This window comes from Chenopodium quinoa, unplaced genomic scaffold (assembly GCF_001683475.1).
Source record: "Chenopodium quinoa cultivar QQ74 unplaced genomic scaffold, ASM168347v1, whole genome shotgun sequence".
NCBI classification, from domain to species: Eukaryota; Viridiplantae; Streptophyta; class Magnoliopsida; order Caryophyllales; family Amaranthaceae; genus Chenopodium; species Chenopodium quinoa.
In genome coordinates, this window is record NW_018742914.1 from 4,374,470 (window position 1) to 4,398,807 (window position 24,338).

General features: G+C 34.6%; 1 protein-coding gene and 1 pseudogene across 1 annotated transcript; one reads left to right on the forward strand and one right to left on the reverse strand.

Moving 5' to 3' along the window:
• Window positions 1–4,917: 4,917 nt before the first annotated feature.
• Window positions 4,918–13,656, forward strand: LOC110727655 (annotated as a pseudogene).
• Window positions 13,657–21,950: 8,294 nt separating this feature from the next.
• LOC110727656 (proline-rich protein 1-like) lies at window positions 21,951–22,782 on the reverse strand. The gene is made up of 2 exons (XM_021907235.1): window positions 22,488–22,782; window positions 21,951–22,264 (listed from the first exon to the last, which is right to left on the reverse strand). Exons 1-2 carry the CDS (start codon window positions 22,780–22,782, stop codon window positions 21,951–21,953), a joined length of 609 nt encoding a protein of 202 aa, XP_021762927.1.
• Between the last annotated feature and the right edge of the window lie 1,556 nt (window positions 22,783–24,338).

A 24,338-nucleotide genomic window follows, 5' to 3' on the forward strand; every position in this document is an offset into this window, starting at 1 on the left:
AATGATTCTTGGTTTGCGTCCTTCCCCGAAGCTCATGGTATTCACATTGACCGCGAGTGGTCGGACCACGCCCCCATTAAACTGGTCCTTTTCTCGCAGCCTTCATTTTCTCTCGGTGATAAACCCTTCAGGTTCGAGCAGTTTTGGCAGCAAGACGAGGGGTGTGCAAATGTAGTGGAGAGTTCTTGGGTTGGTGGGCTTAGTTTGGACTCCAAGTTGGCGATGTGTGCTGCTAATTTAAAGGAATGGAGCACAAATAAATTTGGTGCAACATTTCGTGAGGTTAGAAAGAAGAGAAAGAAGTTGCAAAAGCTGAATAGAGGGGGTTTGACAGCGGTACAGTTGGAGCAGCGAAGGTGTATCCTTCGTGACATTGAGGGGCTGATTAAGCATGAAGAAACGTATTGGAGACAGAGGTCAAGGGTGACATGGCTTGCGAAGGGAGACCGCAATACAAAGTTCTTCCATCAGAGAGCTTCAGGTAGAAAAAGAAAAAATATTATTCGTTCTTTGAAGGACTCCAATGGTGATCTTAAGTCAAGGGATGAGGAGATTGGGAGGATTACTGTGGATTACTTCACAAATTTATTTTCTTCTTCTAATCCTTCTATGATTGAATTAGCTCTGCAAGATTTTCAAAGTAGGGTGACGGACGATATGAATGTTGTATTAAGAATAGAGTTGTACACAGTTTGGTCTGAACCGTAACCAAACCAGACCAAACCGCATTTTAGCGGTTTGGTTTGGTTTACGGTTTGAAAAAATACGGTTTGGTTTCGATTTTTTGGGAAATACGGTTGCGGTTTGGTTTGGTTTTTCAAAAATTATAAACCAAACCAAACCGTAAACCAATAAACCGCATTTTAATATTTATATAATTTTTAAATAAATTAAAATAGTTATTATATAATATAAAAAAATAAAAAATGAAAAAAAATGAAAAATCATTAGAAGACTATAAGGTCAGTATACTACTATACTCTATACTCAATCTCAAATATCAATACTTAAAATTCAATAGGTCATATAACTATAATGTAGTATGAATTATTTTTTTGGACAAATGTATTATGTTTTTTTCCACTGTTAATTTGTTATGTATTATTTTTATTATGTGTTATTGTGTTAGCACTTAGCACTTGATTAGTTGGTTGTTATTTTTATTTAAAAATTTGTAGTATAATTCAATCCATTTGGGCTAATTATTTGAACTTTATTATAAGTTTATTAATATTTGACAATTTTTAGGAAAAAATGTCGTCTCATCGTAAACCGCAAACCAAACCGCACCAAACCGCATTATTACGGTTTGGTTTGGTTTGGTTTGGTTTCAATACTAATCTGGTTTGGTTTGGTTTGGTTTGAAAAATTTACCAAACCGTATTTTGCGGTTTGGTTTGGTTTAGACTCAAACCGCACCAAACCAGACCATGTCCACCCCTAATTAAGAAGGCCGTACTCTGCGGATGAGGTGAAATTTGCTCTTGATCAGATGCATCCTATCAAAGCCCCGGGTCCGGATGGAATGTGTCCATTATTTTTTCAAACTTATTGGCATATTGTTGGTCCGTCGGTTACTTGTTCGGTGCTTGCTATATTACAGGGTGAGCCTATTTCTGATTTTCTTAATAAAACTTTTATTGCTCTAATTCCGAAAAAAAACATTGTTGATCAAATGTCGGACTTTAGACCTATTTCATTGTGCAATGTGATCTATAAGCTAGTCTCAAAAGTTCTTGCTAATAGACTAAAAGTGTTTCTTGATAAAATTATTTCCGTTAATCAAAGTGCTTTTACTCCGGGTAGATTGATTATGGATAATATTTTAGTCGCTTTTGAGATGTTCCATCACATGAAAAATTTGAGTTCTAAGGAGGGTTGCATGGCAATGAAATTAGATATTTCAAAGGCTTATGATAGAATTGAATGGGATTTTTTGGAAACAGTTCTGAACAAGTTTGGTTTTGATCAGAGTTGGTCTAGGTGTGTGATAAATTGTGTGTGGTCTGTGTCTTTCTCGATGTTGATTAATGGTAAACTGTGGGGAATAATTTCAAGCGTTAACCCCCTTAGTTTGAACCCCACTGTGACCATACACTAAAGTACGGTGGCATCCAAAAGGGAAGAAGATAGAGCAAAAGAGTCGCCAACAAGTTTTAGGAACTTGTAAACCGCTCACGGGGTGAAGGTTACACCCCTTAACGATCCAAGAGATCGTCAAATCCATAAGGTCTTGAACCAAATAAGGGTTCGGGGATGAAGGTACAAATCCAACCTAAAAGAGATTGAACCTGCCCTAATAATAGGCCTCTACTTTATTCTGATCGTATTCATGTGCGCTTTCTGACTAACATGCAGTCAATAGGATTAAACCCTAAACATGTTTAACTATGTTGGTTTGAATTTAATGCATAAATAAATCTATTATTGGCGATCACTCGAATTATAATCATATTAACCCTAACAAGATTATTAATTATCTTATTAAGCGTGATTACAAATACTAATTCCCTTTAAACATGCATAAAAGGCGTGATCAAGCAATAACAATAAATATCAAGCAACATAATCATCATAATCATAATAACAAATTATAATTAAAATAATAATAATAATATTCATAATCATGTTAAAGCATAATAATAGCAAGATCCTAGGCATGATACTAACAAGATTAATAACAAACCCTAGCATGTCATTAAACATCAAAGATCAAATCTTTAGCCCTAACATGATACTAACAATCATAAATATTAGGAAGAACATAAAAGACATCATGACAATCATACTTAATATTGAAATTACCCTAGAGATGATACTAGGAATCAAAATAACAACCTAAGCATGATTCTATATCATAACATCAATAAAACCATTAAAGTACTTACTTTGATGCCTCGTATCTCTTTCTAATAACAAAATACACACGTTAGTAACTTCAAGGAAAATAATAAACAAAGAATTAAATTAAATAATTGAAAGAGAGATTTGGGACCAAACCCTCAGAAATTAAACCTTTCACATCTAGGGAGAAGGCAACTTCGAATATGTCTAGGTGTATCTAGATCTAATGAATGCGGAATTTTGTATTTGAGAAAAAGCTAGTTTAGAAAGAGAGAGAGAGAGAGAGAGAGAGAGAGCAATCAAGAAAATCTTGATGAGAGTTGGTGAATATTGGTTGTTGATGAAAAATGGTTATCAAAAACGGAGTTTTTACGACGTTATTTATAGAGAAAATCAGCCAAAAAGATAAAATATCAAAACAGAGTCTGGCGCACGTAAAATTGAACCAGCGCCAACGCTGGCTGTTGGCGCCAGGCGCCAAGCGCTACAACTGGCGTTTGGCGCTGATTTGGAAAATTACGTGTTTTCTCAAAATCAGATAAAAATTGCCGTACATGAGGATAAAATTGTATGTTTCCTCAAAAATGCTCTTTGATTTTTAATTAAAACTCTGAAAAGTCAACAAAAGTCAATTTATCAATGTTAATTGAATTAGGAATGAAAAGAACCTTCTAGAAGAATCTAGAAGACTAAAACCATTCCTAATTGCATTAGGAATGATAAATCTATATAAGGCCTTCCCCTAGATCATTGGGCCGCATATAAGGCTCAAACCGGGCCCAGTTTAGTAAATTGGCCATAACTTCCTCAATATTCATCGGAATTGGGCTTATAATATATCCTTGGAAAGGTCTTTGCAAGCCCCATCCAACTACACCACTATTGGACCCATATCATGGACCAACCAAACTGGATTGACTGTTTTTTTAAAAATAAGTTTTCAAAAACAGGGAGAAGAGAAAAGAAGTTAAAACTATCCGCAACACTAAACTTTCCACACTTTCGCTTCATTCGATTATGATTCGATGTGAAAGGTACTCATCATCGGGTTTGGTTTTGGGGAGACACAAATGGGTGTCTACATAAACCGTCTGATGTTTTTGCCCCAAGTAGAGGGATTAGACAAGGGGATCCTCTTTCCCCTTATTTGTTCATTTTGTGTGCGGATATTTTTTCTCACCTTCTTAGAAGGGCGGAGAAATTTGGTACTCTTCATGGTATTAGAATTGCTCCGACGGCATCGGTTGTTAGTCGTTTTTTGTTTGCGGATGATTGCGTTATTTTCTCGAGAGCAAATATGCAAGACTTAGAGGCTATTGTTGATGTGTTGGATGTTTAAGAGAAGTCGTCGGGTCAAAAAATTAATTTTGACAAGAGTACTATTTCTTTTAGTAAGGGTGTTGGAGAGGGCAAACGACAAGAGTTGGCTAGTAGGTGTAATGTTAGAGTGGTTGATATCCACGACTGCTACTTGGGCTTCCTACGGTGGTGGGGCATTCGAAGAAAGTTATCACGAAAGGGGTTAAGGAAAAATTGTGGAAAAAACTCCAAGGATGGAAGGGGATGGTTCTTTCAAAAGCGAGTAGGGAAATTATGATAAAGTTGGTGGCCCAATCTCTCCCTACCTATGCGATGAGCGTGTTCAAGTTTCCATCTTCGTTTTGTGATGAGTTAAAATCCTTGGTGGCACAATTTTGGTGGGGACAAAAGCAAGGAGAGAGGAAGGCGCATTGGCTAGCTTGGAAGAAATTATGTCGATCAAATAAAGAAGGGGGCTTGGGATTTCGAGACTTCAAGTTGTTCAATTGGGCTCTTCTTGGGAAACGAGCATGGAGGTTGGTGACTTAAGATGGCAGCTTGTTAGAACGTGTCTTACGCAGTAAATACTATCCAAATTCATCTTATCTTGAGGCGGAGTTGGGTTTAAACCCGAGTTATACTTGGCGTGGCATTTGGGAGGCAAAGTGGGTGGTTAATAGGGGAATGAGATGGAGAGTAGGAAATGGAGAAAATATTAACTTTTGGTCTGATTTTTGGGTGCCAAATACTCAGACTAGGAAAATTATTTCGCCTATGGGGGATAATGCTGCTGGTTTAAAAGTGGTGGAGATTATTGATCACCAAGCAAAGTGTTGGAAGGTGGATCAAATCTCTGAGCTTCTACTACCTTTTGAAAGGGATCGGATTCTTAGCATCCCTATTAGTATGAGATTGCCTAGTGATAGCTTGTGTTGGGACTTGGAGAAAGATGGGTCCTATTCGGTGAAATCGGCTTATAAAGCTATCTTTGATGATGATTGGCAGCGGGATTAGGAAGCTCCTTCCAATGTTCGAAATTTTTGGACGAAGATATGGGGTCTTAATGTGCTGCCGCGCATTAGGGTGTTTGCTTGGAGAGCCTGTCAAAATGCTATTCCCACGAGAAGTTGTATCAACCATAGAATACACACGTACGGGGCTGCCTGTGGGATTTGTTCCATAGAGGATGAGACAGTTCTTCATGCCCTGAAGGAGTGTCATGTAGCTAAGGCTATTTGGAGTAGTACATCATATGAGCAAGTTGCTTCTCGTGTGTTTTGTAGCCTGATGGATTGGTGGGAATTTTGTTTTAATTCTCTGGAAGAGGAGGATGTCGAGAATGTTATTTCTCTTTGTTGGGCTGTGTGGAATGCAAGGAATAAGTTGGTGATGGAAGGTGAATCTCCCAAGATCGAGCAGATTGTAACCTATGCCTTGAAGGTTAATGCTGATGCTCGTGCTGCTGGGCAGCAAGCTAGTGCGAATGGTGCTGCTGGTGGAGTGTCGTATGCCTTAGTGTGGAGTGCTCTAGCTGTGGGTGAGTTGAAGATTAATGTTGATGCTGGTTGTTTGGGGGATGTTGGTACTGGACTGGGTGTGGTGTGCAGGGATGCGTTGGGTAAGGTTTTGTGGGCTGCGGTGTCTCAGGTGCAGGATACATGGGAAGCAAATGTAGCCGAGGCTAAGGCTATCTTGTTGGGGCTTGAATTGGCGAAGGATAAAGGGATGAGCAATGTGGTGATCGAGAGTGATTGCCTTGGAGTTATTGAAGCTCTGCACAAGCGTGCTAGAGGTTCTAATTCCGTTCACTTAATTATTGATGATATTTTAGATTTTTGCTCTAATTTTGCTAGTATCACTTGGTCTTTTGTTAAGAGGGGGGGTGATAAAGTAGCTCATTATATTGTCCATTTTCAACCATGGCATGTTGGTTTGAGAGTGTGGAATGATGTAATCCCCGATTGTATTTTGGATGTTTCGTTAAGTGATATAGCAATATAATATATCCCTGTTCCACGGGTTCTTTCGAAAAAAAAAAGAATACTTTTCATCAAGGTTTTAAATTTAAAAAAAAAATCACAAGAATAATCCATTTACCTCAGTTCTCTAAAAATAATCCAACCATTTAATTATCCCTGAATAATCCTAAGTTTATTACTTATTTCGGAAATTTCACCAAATGCCACTGACAAATTTAAAAATTCACCAAATGCCATCGAACTTTTCAGAATTCACCAAATGCCAATCAGTTTTTAAATAATTCACCGAGTGCCATTAATGACTAACGGATGCTTAATCATGACACATGGAAATTGATTATTGGTTTAAAAAATATAAATAAAATAAAATTAAAAAAACTCTAAATTCTAACCCAACCCAACCCCACCACCGTAACCACCTGCCCAAGCCAACCGACAGCCCAAATCCAACTGCCGGAACTCCTTAACCTCCTGCCGGAACCCTCTAACCTTCCGTCGGAACCCATGACGTTCCGCTGGAACCCCTTGACCCCATTAAAACCGTCGACTCCTCTTAATCCCCCGAAAAACCACCCCAACCACCGCAACCATCTCACACAATGACCAAAAACTCTAGCACCCACACACTGACCCACAAAACTCCGTTTACCCGACGACCTTGCGCTGATGCCCACCCCAATCCCCGCAACCACCTCACACACCAACACGACGCATCACATAGCCACCACAACCGACCTGGAAACCCAGAAATCCAAAATAGAACCCGACTGTGGAAACCCTTTACCCTCAAACGACCGAAATCAACCATGGAAGTCTACAGTGGTCGATTTCTATGGCCGATTTCATCGTTTCAAGGGTGGAGGATAGGAGGAGTGGTTTTGTGCGGTGGTTGGAAACGATGGGTGTTTAAATCAAAGTTCATGTTGGTGGCATTTGGGGTCAGGGCAGGTTGTGTGGGTGGTTTTGGGGCTCGACGGTGGGTCAGGTGGAGTGTTTAAGGGCCGATCGATCGTTTTTTGGTGGTTAATGGTAGGGCTGAGCAAAACAACCCGAAAAACCGAAAAATCGATCCGTAACCGTTCCGAAAATTAGGGTACCCGATTCGATAATCATAACGGTTCGGGTACCCATTCCGATAATTTGTTATCGGGTATGGTTATTGGGTATCATTTTAAAATTAACGGTTACCCGATCCGTTCCGATGAGCATTTTTTTGCCTTTTCCCCCTACTTAAATTTTTTTTTTAAAATCTAAACTCTTACTTTACTATATAATTATTTTATAATATCAATGATTTGTAATATTATTAATAATTTGGTCAAAATTATATGATATTGTTGTTAATTAGTGGTAAATTATATTATAATAACTACATAATTAAGTTTAATTATCATTATTGTATATCTTATTTGGTACCCGATAACCGATCCGAAAATCCGGGTACCCGAAGTCCGGGTACCCGAACTTATCGGTTCGGGATACGAATATCACTTTTAGGGATTTTAGGTATCGGGTACCCGAACCGTTAGTACTAACGGTACGGTTACCCGTCCCATGCTCATCCCTAGTTAAGGGGGTGGCCAACTGTTTTCCGGCGAGAAAAGGGGAGGGGGCTATGGTTTGGCGGTGGTGGGAAGGTGTCTGGGAAAATTTGGGGTTTTTTTTTGTTTTTTTATTTAATTTTTTTATTTTCTTTTAATTTTTAAGAATTAAAATAAATAGACTAATCATATCATGACATGTGTCATGATTAGACCCTAATGACTAACGGCTGTTAGCCGTTAGTCATTAATGGCACTCGGTGAATTATTTAAAAACTGAGTGTCATTTGGTGAATTCTGAAAAGTCCGATAACATTTGGTGGATTTTTAAATTTGTCAGTGGCATTAGGTGAAATAGCCGTACTTATTTTCTCCTAGAAACCCTAACAGGTCACACAATGCAACCATTTACTACAGGTTACCATCCACGTGGCATTTCCTTATTAACCAAATTTTACTTTTTTTTTAATTCTGAAAATTAGAAAAAAAAAATAATAAAATAAAAACCTAAATATTTTTCTATCCTTCCCCTTCACTCTCCTTTCCCAACCTCCATTATCACCCACTAACACCACTCAACACACCATCCATGACCACCACCACCACCTACCACAACCTTAATGCACAACATCACCACTCAATTTAACAACCATGACCAACCCACAACACAACCGCAAACAATATCCACAACATCAACGATTTACAACCACCGACAACCCACAACAGCGCGTCGCAATCAACACCAACCAAAAAATAACCCCTACTTATTCCAGCCCATAATTGAAGATGCCCAATTTAGCCCCAAATTCAATTGAAAGAGAGACAAGAGAAGAAATATTAAGGTTTGACGGGGAGGTGTATGTAGTAAGAGGATTTTGATAAGGGAGGGGATCAGAAGGAGTGACGTGAAGGTTCAGGGAGGTGAGGTTGGAATTTCGAGCTGGGTAGGTGGGGTTGGGGTTTCGGGGTATGGGTGGGGCTGGTGGTTTCAGCTAGGTGGGGTTGGTGGGTTTTGAGTCTGGGTAGAAGTAGGGAAAGGGTTTTGGGTCTGGGTTTGGGTGGGGTAAGTTGAGGCAGAGATCCTGGTGGCGCAGGCCGTGGTGGCTGAAGTTCAGGTGGTGGTTGTAATGGAGTTGAAGAAGAGATAAGGAAGGAAGGAAAAAAAATTAACAATTTACCTGAAGTTCAGGTAACCTGTCAAATAGGCTTGGTATAAGAGAATAAGTAGTAAACTTAGGATTATTCCAAGTTAATCAAAAGGTTGGATTATTTTGGGAGAACGAGACAAAGGTTGGATTATTCTTGTGAAATTTTCCCAAAAAAAAAATCAAAACATATTTGGCCTTGTAGAGTTCGTTTTCATGTTCAAATTTGGGCTTTTTAGCCATATTTAAGTTGAAATTTGAAGCCGTAGCCGATTTTTAAGGTATAAGTTCGATTTTTAGTGTATTTTTCAATTTTTAATTTAATTTTTAGTTTTATTTTTTAATTTAATGTTACTTCGATTTTAATGTATTGTAGTAGTGGAAGGCAGTAGCAGCTAGTGTAGTGGCTAAAGGCGAAGTGACAAAAGACGAAGTTGTTGGGAGCGTGGGCAAGCTCAAGGATCCCAGGCCAATGGTTATTTCTGGGTGATCTCAACTCCTCCTGCTCCTGCTAAGGGCCTGTTTTGAACTGAACAGAGCTGAACTGAAATGAAATGAATATTTTAAAAGAGAAGGAAATTAGGAGCTGAACTGAAAATAAACGTATGACAACAGGCCCTAAGTCTTTTGAGTTGGAAGCCTAATCAACTGTCACATCTTGATCTATGCTAATTGTTAAGTTATCTTTTAATATTAGTGGTTAATTAGCAATTAAAAAAATAAGTAGTAGATGAAGAAGTTGTTGAGATGACTGAGGGATTGCGGTGGTGGTAGTGTAAGGTGGGGGGCTTGCGGTGGGCGCTGTGGCGTGGTGCACCGGGTCGGTTTTGGGCCTGTGCAACCAGACCTACTGCACAGGGCCCCAAAACCAAAGGGCCCATTTTTTTTAAGTATTAAAATAAATCTGGAAACTTCTTCTTCTTAGCTATCTTTAATGGATCAACATTCAACAATTACTCCTAGTTTACTCCGTCAATTTGCTTCCTAGTTTTTAACAAAAAGATCCAATTTTCCATTTACAACTATTTTTCTTCCTTTAATTTTTCCATTTTTTAAAAGAAAAAAACCCTCTAATTACTCTCTTTTCTTGCAATTCCCACAAAAATATCAAACCTTCCATATTCTTCATTTTAATTTCTGCAATTATACTCTATAATTGATATGGAGCAATTAAATCGATTTTTGCCTCATTTAATTTTCATTTCAACGGTTAAAATTTTCAGTCCAATATATACTCCTACCAATTTTTTATCTTTTCATAAAAAAATATTGATTAATTTTGTTCTTAAGGATAAAAAGGTTAGATTGATTTGGCCTTACAAATCGGCAAAATTTTATAATTGTCCGAAAGATTGATACAATGTTATTGATGGAGTCTTTAAGAGGATTAATGGAAGCTTTCATCTTCATTATTCAATTGCTCAAAATCTGGAAAAAGCAATAAGGTATGCGTTTTTTTGTTTTTTGTTTTTTTTTCTGAATTAATAAATCAGTTTTTTTTTTCTTATTCTTTTTTTATTTAAAATAAGTAATTTTTCGCTAATTAGTGACAATTTTTGTGTTACAGATTTTTTACAGTAGATAAATGACCTTCAATTGGGCAATTACAGGTTGAGATGTTCTGATTTCTGAATTTTAGTTTGAAGATTTAATTAGCTAAAAACCATGTTGTTTCTTGCCTTGTTGTTTATTAAATCATAGCATACCATTGACTTTTAATTGTTAAATTATGCCTATTAAAAGAAAACAAGAGTCTGGATATGCTAAGCGTAATAAAAAATAAAAAATAAAAAAAAAAGAAAGAAAGAAAGAAAATTGAAGAGTTACTTCAATCCCAAGTAGGATCTCTTGATAAATTTATTATCAAAGAACCCCAAGTTTCTGTTGAAAATCAGAATGTTGATAATAATGATGTTGAAATTACTTAGAATGTGTCTGTTAATGATGATGTTCAAATTCCTGAGAATGTGCCTATTAATGTAGATGATGTTGAAATTCCTGAGAATGTGGCTTTTAATGATGATGTTGAAATTCCTCATAATGTGATTATTGATGAGAATGTTAGTATTGAGAATAGAGATGTTGATGTTGAAAACAGGGAGTTTGATAATGTGCATAATGAAAATGTGAATTATCATCAAAATGTTGACACTGAAAATGGCAATGATGATAATTTGAATAAATCACTTGATAATGAAGATGATATTGATGATAATGGCAATGCTGAACAAACTACCCCATTTGTGCATTTGTTTGATATATTTGATCCAAGGAATTGGGATGCTCTTGATTCAAAAATGATTGATTTTTTAGTGACAAAATGTCCTAAAAGAGATTGTTCCATTGTTACCGGTCCCTAAGATAAATTCTCTAGACGATTTACCACTAATTTGTATACTAGAGTTTTATCGAATGAAGAGAAATGTGATAGAGATTGGTTTGTTTATTCAAAAGAGCTTGATAGAGTATTTTGTTTTGTTGTAAAGTTTTTAGAAAAGGGATTGGTAGAGGTCTATTAACAAATGAGGGCTATAGTAATTAGGCACATATTGGTGAAAGACTTAGAAAGCATGAGACAGGTATGGAACATGTTAAGAATATGACCACTTGGTATGAATTCCGTCTAAGGCTCCAAAAGAATGAAACTATTGACAAAACGACCCAAAGAATGATTGAGAAAGAAAAAGATCATTGGAAAAAGGTTTTACTAAGAATTATTTTAATTGTGAAATTTTTTGCTAAACATAATTTGGCCTTTCGTGGTTCTAATGAAAAATTGTATCAAAATAGCAATGGCAATGGCTTAATTGAATGTTAGCAGAGTTTGATCCTATTGTCCAAGAACATGTTAGACGTATAACAAATGATGATATTCACGTTCATTATCTTGGACATAACATCCAAAATGAGCTAATACTTTTGCTTGCTTCTGCAATTAAAACTGAAATAATTAAAAAAATAAAGTTAGCAAAGTATTTCTCTGTGATACTTGATTGTAATCCCGATGTTAGTCATCAAGAGCAAATGTCCTTGATTATAAGATATGTGGATGTTTCTTCAAATACAGTTAATATTGAAGTATCTTTTTTAGGATTTTTGAATGTGAATGACACAACTGGCCAAGAACTTTTTGATGTATTACAAAAGGAATTAAAAAATCTTGACCTTGACATATTTGATGTGCGTGGACAAGGTTATGATAATGGGTCAAATATGGAAGGAAAACATCAAGGTGTGCAAAAGAAATTTTTAGATGTAAATTCGAGAGCTTTTTATACGCCTTGTGGTTGTCATAGTCTTAATTTGGCATTGTGTGATATGGCTAAATCATGTAGTAAAACTAGAGATTTTTTTTGGAGTTATTCAACGCATTTATACAATTTTTGCCAAATCTACAAAAAAAATGGCAAATCTTGAAAGATAATGTAAAAGGTTTGACTCCAAAATCATTGTCATCTACTCGTTGGGAGAGTCGTGTGGATAGTGCAAAGCTATAAGATTTCAAATGTCTGAATTTAGAGAAGCTCTACTTGAAATGTCGGACAATAATGAATTTGAATCGAATATAAGAAATGAAGCTAAATCCTGAGCAACAAACGAGCTTGGTGATTTTGAGTTTTTAATTGCAATTATTATTTGGTTTGAAATATTATCTTCAATTAATTTGGCTAGTAAGCTTTTACAATCAAAAGATATGCTTATTGATGTTGCTATGGAAAAAATAAAGGGGTTGATTTCCTTTTTTGAGAGTTATAGAGAATCTGGTTTTTCTAATGCATTGAATAAAGCCAAGGAAATTGCTATTGAAATGAATATTGATCCAATATTTCCCCAAAGGCGAATAATTAAAAGGGGCAGTTTGATGAGAATTCTAGTACCCCATCAGTTATCTGAGGAAGAATCGTTTAGAATCAATTATTTTCTTTACCTTGTTGATCAAGCCATTGTTTCTCTTAATAAGAGATTTGAGCAATATCAAGAATATGAACATATTTTTGGTTTTTTGTTAAATTCTGATAAGTTGCAATCTTTAGATGATGCATGCTTAAAGTCTTGTTGTAGTCATTTTGAAAATGCATTGAAACATAATGAGAAATCTGATATTGATAGGCATGAATTATTTGTGGAATTGAAGCTACTAAGAGATGTTTATCCGAATAGAAGAATGGGAGCAATTGATATATTAATGTTTCTGAAAGATTTTGATTGTTTTCCCAATACAAATATTGCATATAGAATTTTATTGACTATTCCTGTGACCGTTGCTTCTGCAGAACGAAGTTTTTCGAAATTGAAGTTGTTGAAATCCTACTTGCGGTCTACGATGTTACAAGAGAGACTTAATGGATTAACAATGATAGCAATTGAAAATGATATTTTGGAGACTATACAATATAAAGATCTGGTGGATGAATTTGCTTCAAGGAGTGTTAGAAGGATGGCTCTTTTTAAGTAGTAGTTTGATACTAAGATGTAGTAGTCTGATACTAAGCTGTAGTAGTTTAGTAAAGGATTTTGATTTACTTTAATAAGTTTGTTTAATAAAATAGTTTGATATATATATAAATAAAATATAAATAAATTTTTTTTATATGAGTATTAGGGCCCCACTTTTCATACTAGAACAGGGAATCAAAATTGTTCAAGACGGCCCTGGTGGTGCATGATTAGGTGAGGGAGTGGTGTAGGTTTAAGTGGCGTTGTACTGTATATAATTGTTTAAAAGAATAATGAGTCTAATATTCGTGAGTATGTTTTCCTTATGTGTTTTGTATAAATTTCTTGCAAGTGTAAATTACTTGTATTAGAGCAATTGTGCGTATTTTTTGGTTTAATTGATATTATAATATGGGCAAATATAAATTTATCTACCAAATAAACGAATTTTTGTTAATCTGATGTCATTTTTGTAAATATATTGAAAAAACGAGGTCATTTATTCAGTATTTTTGATGAGCTGTCCAATTACTGTTTGCAACTTGCTTTTACTGTTTGGTGAGAAAATTACACATGTACCCCTCATATAGTACATGAAAAGACGCATGTACCCCTCCACTAATACTTGAAAAGGCGATTATACCCCTAGATAAACAATTTTTTTATATGGGGAGTTAACTGGGTACCGCTCTTATAATATTATATATATTAAAATACGAATAATTTTTTTTTTTTTAAAAAAGACAGAAAGAGGCCATCTATTTGAAGTAGGTGGTCTCAGTTTTTGGAAAACTAAGACCATCTATTTGAAATAACTGGTCTAAAAAACTAAGACCATCTATTTTAAATAAGTGGTCTCTTAGGCCAAAGAGACCTGTGAGCTAGAGACCACCCCTAAAGTAGTCTCTTTGACCATTTTGATATGATCTCTTTGGCCAATTTTATAGTAGTGTGACTTGGCTGTTTTCTCTATCTTGGCATTCTACCTCATTTCAATGTATTCCCTCCGTTTTTAAATACTTGTTCCACTTTCCTTTTTCGTCCGTTTTTAAATACTTGCTCCATTTCCTTATTTGGTAAACTTTTACAATATTTAATTCATTTATCTCACTAGTGGACCTAATATGAATAATATTTTATGAATTTCATATTCTCACTCCTCCCATTCTCTCCACTACTTTTGCTTTTTATAATTTTATATTCTTCCACCTACCCCACTACCTCCATATTTTATTAATTTCTCCAATTTCTCCTAAAACTCCGGAATTCCGGACATGGAGAAATGGAGCAAGTATTTAAAAACGGAGGGAGTATTTTTTTTCCTGGCTAAGTGAATCCTCCACCCGTATAATTTTCTATTTATCTTTCACCCTAATAATATCCAAAAAAAAAAAAAAATCCTTCAAATCTCTTGTCTTATCTTTGTAATACGCTTTTATATCTTGATGATGCAACCCAATTAGCCGCCAACATTAAGAGAGAGTTTACCTTAATCATGTCATTCATCTGAAAGTTTCAGCTGAATGCAACATTTAAAATCCATATAAAAATAACCAATTGGAATTTAAGCTAGTACGGGTATAGATTATAACCATTACTACATCTTTCAGAAATTGAAAGGGAAAGCAAACAAACACGTACTCTAGACAACAGAAATGAACATTTTGAGCACATTGAGCATGCCTTTAGACAACACAAACACGTATACTAATCCTATCTGTTGAAGCATAAAGGTTTTGATGATGAGGAACTTAAACTAAAGCAAACTCAACTAATAAAGGTTTTCAAGTGTGTGATTAGTTTAGGTGAAGTTGATCTTGGTGATGGAAGAAGTATCTGGAACTAAGAAGACATGAAGAGATCTTTATTGAAAGAGTTAAACAAATCAGAAGAAGAGTTCTCTAACAAGAACTAAGTTACCTAACAGGAACTTGAAGACAGCAAGCTTAAGTTCTTTGGTGGAACTTAATAAGCTTGGAGCCCAAGTAACCTACCTAATCAAAAGCGCGGCGCAGCAATAATATTTACTTAAGGTTTTTATCTTATAAATTATTGTTAATATGTTAAGTAGGTTAATGCACGAAATTTATTAGAAGCATGACAAGTTTGCTTGGTAAATAAAATAATATGGAAAATTATAAAAGATAGATTTTAGGAAAAGATTTTCTAAAAAGATTATTTTCTTTAAATCAGTTTGTTAAAAAGATAAATCTGTTTAACAAATATCTTTTTAATCTTATTTTCCGGAAAAGATTTTATTCCACTTGATTTACATAAAACCGTGTTTAAGGATAAGTTAAGTTAACTTATTTATCTTTTAGAAAATTAAACCTACTTTCTATACGAGTAATACTTGTATAAATAGTAGAGAGCAAAATGGTTTTAGGTTTTTTTGTGAGTTTATGCGTGGAGAAATCACAGTGCTATAATTGAGTAAGTTTACCAAGCTTCTAACTTGTCATATTAGTTTCGGATTTCGTGCATTGCTTACCTATCATACTAGGTGTCATACATTTGTATTGGTTGGGTTATTTGGGTGAGTTTGTAGTTTGCTTTATATACAGTTTTGTGTTGGCTTCTAGGTGAAGCTGTGAGTTTTATAATTAGGTGGTACAAGTAGTTGTACTTTGGCGGTACGTGTAGTACTTTGGTGGTACGAGTGAATCTAAGTGTGGTACTTAGATTGGGTAGGATAGAGTCCTATCAAGTAGCAAGTCCAGTGAGGAACTTGTGAAATAAAGGTCCGTGTCTAATAGGTTGTAACTTGGTGTTTGCCCTATTATAGTGAAGTTTGTGTGTTTGAAATCCCTAAGGTAGGGTCGAGGTTTTACTTCCAGCTGGGCCCTGGAAGGTTTCCTCGTAAAATCTGTGTGTTTTAGCAAGTTTCTATATGCATTATTTATTAATCCGCAAAAAGTAGTCATTAGGAACTCCATACAATTCACCTTCCCCTCTTGTATTAATCGTCTCAACTAACACTATCGAGCACATTGATCACACCTTCCCTCTTTTCTAAGAATGTGTTGTGTTCCCAAATTTCAAACAGATGTTGTCTTTGCTAGACTCCTACTTCAATCTCCTAGTTAAATCTTATGGGCAAAACAGAAAGCTTCAGGTTAATGATTAGAGGAATTGCAGGGTTAAATAACAATCTAAAATACTCAATAAATTAAATAAAAATAATAAAAGCACTACACCAATTAAAAAATAATTCTATCAACATTCGGGATCCTAGAAAATATATATTTCAGCAATATCAACTTCTAAATAGATTTAAATTAAAATGAATCTCTTCTCTTTTCCACACCAACATACAGGGGCGGATCCAAGATGGTGAGTCTCCATTAATTATTGATCACTCGTGAAAGTACAATTCTTTTATTTCCCGGAACTAGTTCATAATTAATTTCACTACTAAAATTCGGCTAAATTGCGACCGTTTTTCTACGACTGTCTAAAAAACGGTCGCAAAATATGAAATTTGCGACCGTTTTTATGCGGTCGCAATATTACGACTGCTTTGACAACGGTCGCAAATTTATGACCGTTTTCAGCCTTTTAGACGGTCGCTAGGATGTTTGAACAATTAAAAATAATTCTAAATTAAAATAAATCATTTGCGACCGTCAAAGACGGTCGTAAATGTCATAATCTGCGACCGTCAAAGAGACGGTCGTAAATATCATAATCTGCGACCGTCAAAGACGGTCGTAAATGTCATAATCTGCGATCGTCAAAGAGACGGTCGTAAATATCATAATCTACGACCGTCAAAGACGGTCGTAAATGTCATAATCTGCGACCGTCAAAGAGACGGTCGTAAATGTCATAATCTGCGACCGTCAAACACGGTCGCAAATGTCATAATCTGCGACCGTCAAAGAGACGGTCGTAAATGTCATAATTTGCGACCGTCAAAGACGGTCGTAATTTTTAGAATCTGCGACCGTCAAAGAGACGGTCGTAAATGTCATAATCTGTAACCGTCAAAGACGGTCGTAATTTTCAGAATCTGCGACCGCTTTTACGGTCGCAAAAGGACTTTTTTATTTTGTATAAAAGGAGCCCATTCTCCAAACCCTAAGTTTCTCAGCTCTTCTCCTCCTCCTCTTTCTTTTCTCTCTGCTCCTCTTCTTTTTGCTTTCTCACGCATGTTCACTTTCCTCCATGGCTCCATCTCCTTCTCTTCCTTCTTCTCTTTCCATTCTATCTCCTCACTCCCCTTCTCCTTTCTCTTTTTCTCATTCCTTTCTCTAAATCGATCAAATTCAAGTATTAAACTAATGGGAGGGATTTCTGGATTTTGTATTCCCTTCTCTTTTCTCACGCCTCTCCTCCTCCCTTTGTTCCTTTCGGATTTTGGTATAACGGTTTGAGCAACAAATGAATTTGGTGTTCATGGTCAAATTTGACCCTAAAAATTCCAGATCTAGAGTTTTCATGGTCAAATTTGACCCTAAAAATTCCAGATCTAGAGTTTTCATGGTCAAATTTGACCATATAACCCCAAAGAGGAAGAAATTTTGGCTAAGGTGCGTTGTTTTTTCTGAAAATGTAGTTTGTTTTAATATATTTTCGATTTTTGTTGTTTTATTTCGTTTTTATTCAAAATTTGTTTGAGTTTTTTTTCGAATTTCGTTGATTTTAAGTAGTTTTTGTTGGTTTTGTTCCATTTTTAGGGTGGGTGAAGGGTGTTTTCGTTGATTTTGTTTTCGAATTTGCTTGTTTATGATGTTTAAGATTTTCGTTCAATTTGTTCGAATTTTTAGGGTGGAATCGAATTTCCTGATTTTGTTCGAATTTCACTGAGTTTGTTTGACTTTAATTTTTTTTTTCTGGGTTTGTTGGAATTTTATTTTTTTCTGGGTTTGTTCGATTTTTTTTTGTGAGTTTGTTCGAATTTAATTTTTTTCTGAGTTTGTTCGAATTTATGTTTTTTCTGAGTTTTTTTGAATTTAATTTTTTTTTGGGTTTGTTCGAATCTAATTTTTTATTCTGAGTTTAATCTAAATTTAATTTTATTCTAAGTTTGTTCGAATTAATTTTTTTTTTTTTTAAGTTTGTGGTTTTTTTTTCCGTTTGATTTTTGGTTTGTTTTGTTATTTGGTTTTTGTTTGATTTTCGGTTTGATTTGTGATTTGAATTTGGTTGTTTTTTTTTTCTAAAACCTGAATTTTGTTATTTGTTTTTGGGCTGATTAAATTTCGATTTGATTTAGATCTATTGGGTTTCATATATGGTTGATTTCTACTGGGTTTATTTAATTATTTTTTTTGATAAAAAAAACCTGCAGGGTTCATTTGTGTACAATTTTTTTTTATTTTTAATTACCTTTAGCGACCGCCTATAGCCGTCGCAAAACTCAATTTTTGCGACCGCCTGTAATCGTCTCAAAATTCTGTTTTTGTGACCGCTAATATGCCGGTCGTAATTAATAGCATTTGCGACCGTTTTCTTAACGGTCGTTGAAAATAGTAAAAACAGTCGCAAAAAATCTGCGACCGTCAAACGGTCGTAATATTGTTTTTTTGCGACCAAGAGAATAACGACCACCATGTTACAACCGTTGACGATCGCAATTATTTTTTGCGACCGTTTTTGCTATTTTTGCGACTATTTAAGGCGGTCGCAATTTGGTCGAATTTTAGTAGTGTTTCAATCCAAAAATTATATTACTACCAAATTGATTTCAATCTAAAAATAGGACACAAAAATCTATACTACAACCGAATAATAATAAGTAAAAATTACATTTTACAAGCCAAAATTACTACTCAAATAACATATTACAAACAAATGGTACTATAAAACTATTATTTAACTTCATGATTTTTTTTAACTTATTAATTGAAAAGCTTTAGAAAAAAATCATAAAATTAGTTGCACACATATAAAGATATAAATAGAAGCAAGAAAAAAAGAAAAAAAAAAGGAGATAACTTGAGAGACCGGTTATAAAAGATAATCACTCTCTTTAAATATAAACAATCAAGAGTAAGAGCATGTTCTCATTGACTGAACTCAGCTGAACTGAACTGAACTGAGCTGAGCTGAACTAAACTGAACTGAAGTGGAATGAATATTTTATAAGAGAAGGAAATTAGGAGTTGAACTGAACTGAACTGAACTGAACTGAACTGAGCTGAACTGAACTGAACTGAACTGAACTGAAGTGAGCTGAATTGAACTGAACTGAACTGAACTGAATTGAATTTCAACGTAAGAGAACATGCCCTAAATCTTGTATGGAGATAGCCACACGATGTGGTCACATTGATTAATAAGAATAATCCTTATTTATGTATATTAGATACCCTATTTATTCATAAGAGTAAAGTAACTCCAATTCATGATATGAGTAATATCTCAACTAATTTAGAAATGGTAATCTTATTTGTTTATTCGAGTAATCCCTATTTTTCGTGTTAAAAGTTGAAAGCTGATTCCACTTTTGTAAGAGGGTAACCCCTTTTTTCATTTAAGTAACCCACATACAAACTTCAAGATAACCCCGTTTTATCATCATCGTAACCCCTATTACTTAATTAATTGTCTTATTGTGAAGTGGTCATACCATGTGGCTAGCCACATATAAGACTTCTTGAACAATAAAAAAGACCGATTATTATAGTTGATCGGTCTCTTTAATATTACAGAGCTAGCTTCACGCTCAGTAACGTAGCAGTATCAAAGAGACTCATTATCTATAATAACCAGTTTTTTTTTTCAAAGGCTGAACTTCATTTTTTTTAACCGATGATGCACGTACGTACATCTAGAGCTGTGCATCGGTCCAAAACCGGACCGGAACTTGAAATTGACTTTTTTTGGGGACCGGACCGTAATCAATCTGTCCGCCCTGTTTATTCCGGTCCCATCTGGTTCTGGACCGGAATGGACCTTTTTTTTTTTTTCATTTTAGTATCTTAATATATACATACATTTTTTAACGTCTTGTTTTTGTTTGCGTTCTTTCCTATTTTGCACCTAGAATTTATAAATTACAAATTTTGTACCTAAATTTTTTAGAAGAATAAACATTAAATTTATATTTTTATCCAAAAATTAAAAAATACACTTTTCGGTCCATTTCGGTTCGGACCATAATATTTCCGGTTTTTACCCGAACCGGACCGAAAACCCGGAATTGCAAATTTGTGAGGACCGAAGACCAACCCGGAGTCCCCCGATCCGGTCCCGGTCGGTTTTCCGGTCTAGGTCCATTTATGATTTATGCACACCCCTACGTACACCAATGTGCACACACATAGATCCGCCAATGCCAACATAGCATAATTTTGAATAATTACTCTCCTAAATGACTAATATCAAAACTAATAAAATTGATACCTTAATTTGCTAAAAAGGCAGACTAAGCAAGGAACTTCTTGAATAGCTGCTTAACTTAGCTAAGCTATAAGCATTAAGCAACACCATTCCCAAATCTTTTGACAAAAGAAAAAGCACAAGAAAGACATTGCCTAGACAGCCAGAGGATTTCTTTAATCACATTTCCAATGCGTTATGTTGCCTTTCTCGTTGGTAAAGTTATACTATGTAATGAGTTATAAATTACGGAGTGCGTTCCTTCAAAAAAAAAAAAAAAAAAAAAAAAAAAATTTACGGAGTGCGAGTAGTATTGTTGAACCCAAGACTAAGGTGTTGTTCACTTAATCTTATTTTGGTTGAAACGAAATTACTTAAGTGAATATTTTTGCTAAACTTAAATATTTTTATTGAACTGGATTTAATTTTGGTAATCTATAATTTGTAAAACTAATTCAATAGTAACGTTAGTTAAGCATTTTAAATAAATATTAACCATGGTTAATTTTTTAAAAAGGGAGAGAAAAGAAAAATGCCTAAAACACACGTATTAAAAAAAAAAAAAAAGGGTTGGCTTATAATCGAGGAAAGAGAGGGTCAGCGGGGCCAAGCTAGGGAAGGGAAGGAGAGGGTCGTCGGCTACAGCTGGCAGGGTTGGGGGGGCTCACAGTGGGTTGAAGTTGCGGTGGCTGGGGTTTTAATTTTTAACTTAATTATATAATAGGGTTATATTAGTCATTATGCCTTTAGGCTTTAGTTAACAAGGATTAGCTTCTAATTATAATTGCATATTTATATCATTAATATCACAGTTGAATTAGAAATGGTAATTAGCTAGTGAGTACCAAAGACAATTTCAAAACCTTATTAGAGAGTACCACTGAGAATTTCCCTATTATTTCTACAGGCGTAAACTTATTTTACTGAAGTAAAATTATATATATTCAACTCTAGTTTATTTCTTCTCTTCTTCTCACTCATCAAATACTCAAAGTTGATATTAAATAACCTTCAAACTTAAGAAAACTACTTCTCTCTACGTAACAATATATCTGATTTTGATACAACATAACTCAATAATTCTCAATAATCAGAATTAAATGACAGTTTTGATGCTACAAAAGAAAGATTTATCTCTTTTTCTCCCAAATATCACCCAATAACATTCAAACTACACTTATATTAACTAATTTAACAATCATCCCAGTTATGGCGATTGATGATCAATTAAACATAAAAGAAAATTTAAAGGTCAAAGACCAAAGAGAAATTAAAAGGGCTACTTTTGAACAACCCTATTTGGTAAAACATAAATTAAATAAGGTTATATTAAAAGACCAAAGAGGAAAGAGCTTCAATTCCTCTCAACCCAATTACTATTACTTTGAGGATAATTTGAAGACAAAAGGTGCAACAGAGTAGATGATAGCATTGTCCGAAAGGCGTCTAGGTTTGGAAGGATGAGCACCAGAAAGGCCATCGTTAGTATCAGTTGGGACATTGCAGTCACAGTAATCGGCGGGTTCATTAAGGAACACCCTGCAGCTGCCGAGGGTGTAGCCTGGAGGTGTGTAATTGGCTAAATTGATAAGGAAGTAACCCTTTTTATCTGTGACTGGTGTCTTTACTGAGAAAGGTGCCTTTTCATCTCCATATTTGTCCTTTAACATGCATGTAACCCTTGCTGTTGCCCCTGTAATGAATTGTCGTACATATTAATGGTCAAAGTAAAGTATTGACATATGTGTTGATCAAAGTGTTGTGATTATTATGAAATAGACGGAGTATTCTTTTTTCTTTCTCATCACCCTATAGTTATTTCTTGCTATAGTTGTGAATTCGTAGAAAAATTTGTGATATTAATGGCAATACAAAAGATTATGCTATCAATTGCTATGCATGAGACTATATATTACCTTGCATGGGAATCAAATCCTTGGATTCTCTACAATAGATCATTCCTTGAATATTTATAGCATCATCACTTTTTTCAAGGGGTTTGTATGAATGTAGGCTATGACCAGACTTGTAACTTGGAGCATTTTCTTCCGGTTCGTAAGTCTCTAAGCTACGCCCAGCCTTGTAGGATGGACGATCATCGGATCGGTACGGCTTCAGGCTACGGCCGGACCTGTATTCTGCTGAAGCAATGCTTAGTAAGGCAAAAACAACAATGGTTGCTAATAAGAAGAAATGAGAACAATAAGCCATTTATTTTTTTTTTCAATTTTGTTTTATTTTTAAGTTCCACTTCTTATATTATGCCTCCTTTATATTTATAACATCATTTAAGCTTATCTATTTCAATGTTTCTTTAGCTTCGTGCGGTAAGTCGATCGCACGTTTGCTGCCGATGAGACTTTAAGATTTGCACCGCACTAATAAAATTGAATTGGTGTATATTTTGACAAAATGATCAATTAAATATTTGTTATATTTGTTTTGCTTACTTTAGTCAAATTAAATTAATAGCATTTAATTATGTTCATGTACTCCGTAGTTGTGCATTGTTATTAACCTTTGACTTACCACTATATTTATTGTTTGAGTATTAAATGGTTATATCCTAAGGTAATCCTACTCGTACTAGTCTAAGGACTCATTATTGTCCATTCATATTTTATTATTACTATATATATATATATATACATACTAAAAGGCTCACAAGGCCCAAATAAGCCAAATACACTAATAGGACTCATTATTGTCCATTCATATTTTATTATTACTATATATATATATACTAGTTTTGTGCCCCGTGCGATGCCCGGGTTGTTTATTGAAGATAAAATTTTAATCTATATGTCAAAATTTTAATTTTATCATTGATACAAAATTAGTTAGGAATTGATGTGCTTTTATGACGATTTGATATATTTAATCGAAAATTTTTAACAAAATTATAATTCAATTTGTACCTCTGAAATATTGGTATTTTATTGAAAATAAAACTCTAAACTAACAATTTTATCCTAAAATTATATCCAAATAGAATTTTAAATTAACTTTTAAAACGTCTGTTTAAATCTATCCAACATGGCGCGACACTTGGCGAAAAGTTGAAACGCCAAGTGTCGATGCCTCGTGACCTGGCTAAAAGTTTAGCTTTATATATTAGTTATATGATATACACAACGCATATAAATATACTCGGACATGGTAAAAGGAGGTCACTCTTATCATCTAAGAAGACCAAATCTAGTATCTCTCTAAATATATTAAAATTATACATTGTTTGACGCCTAATTTAAGCGTTAGAGGATTCACCCTCGGCTAAGGGTTATCTTACAGGTTTACTATTTGAAATCATAATAAAATGTAATTAAATAAAATCAATATAAAATGTAATTTTGAGAAGTATATTTTTTTTTTGGTTTTTATTTTTTTTATTTGGTAAACTTGAGAAGTATGGGTATAAAATTATTACAATTTGCTAAATATTTCTATTAAAGAGCCAAATTTGACAGCTTTTTTTTTTGTCTATACTATCTCCTTTGAATCACTGAATGTATAACCCTCTTTTATTTTTAGGAAAAATTAGAAATAATGATCCCAACTTTCATCAATTTTGGTAGAATAATCCCAACTTTAAATTATACTGGAGTAATTCGAACTTTGGGGGTCTTTTTTTCTTCAATCTCAAACCGGTTAACAAAATTCAATGACCTACTATTACAGGTTATGTGCTACGTGTCAAGTTAAAATTGGTCCAAAAAAAAATAAAAAAATTAATTTTTTTTTTTTGAAAAAAAAAACCAGAAAGCCCT

Coding starts and splice junctions, on each gene's coding strand:
- LOC110727656 (XM_021907235.1), bottom strand. CDS start 22,782: ATGGCTTATTGTTCTCATTTCTTCTTATTAGCAACCATTGTTGTTTTT. Junction 22,265..22,487: donor GGATTTGATTCCCATGCAAG/GTAATATATAGT, acceptor AATTCATTACAG/GGGCAACAGCAAGGGTTACA.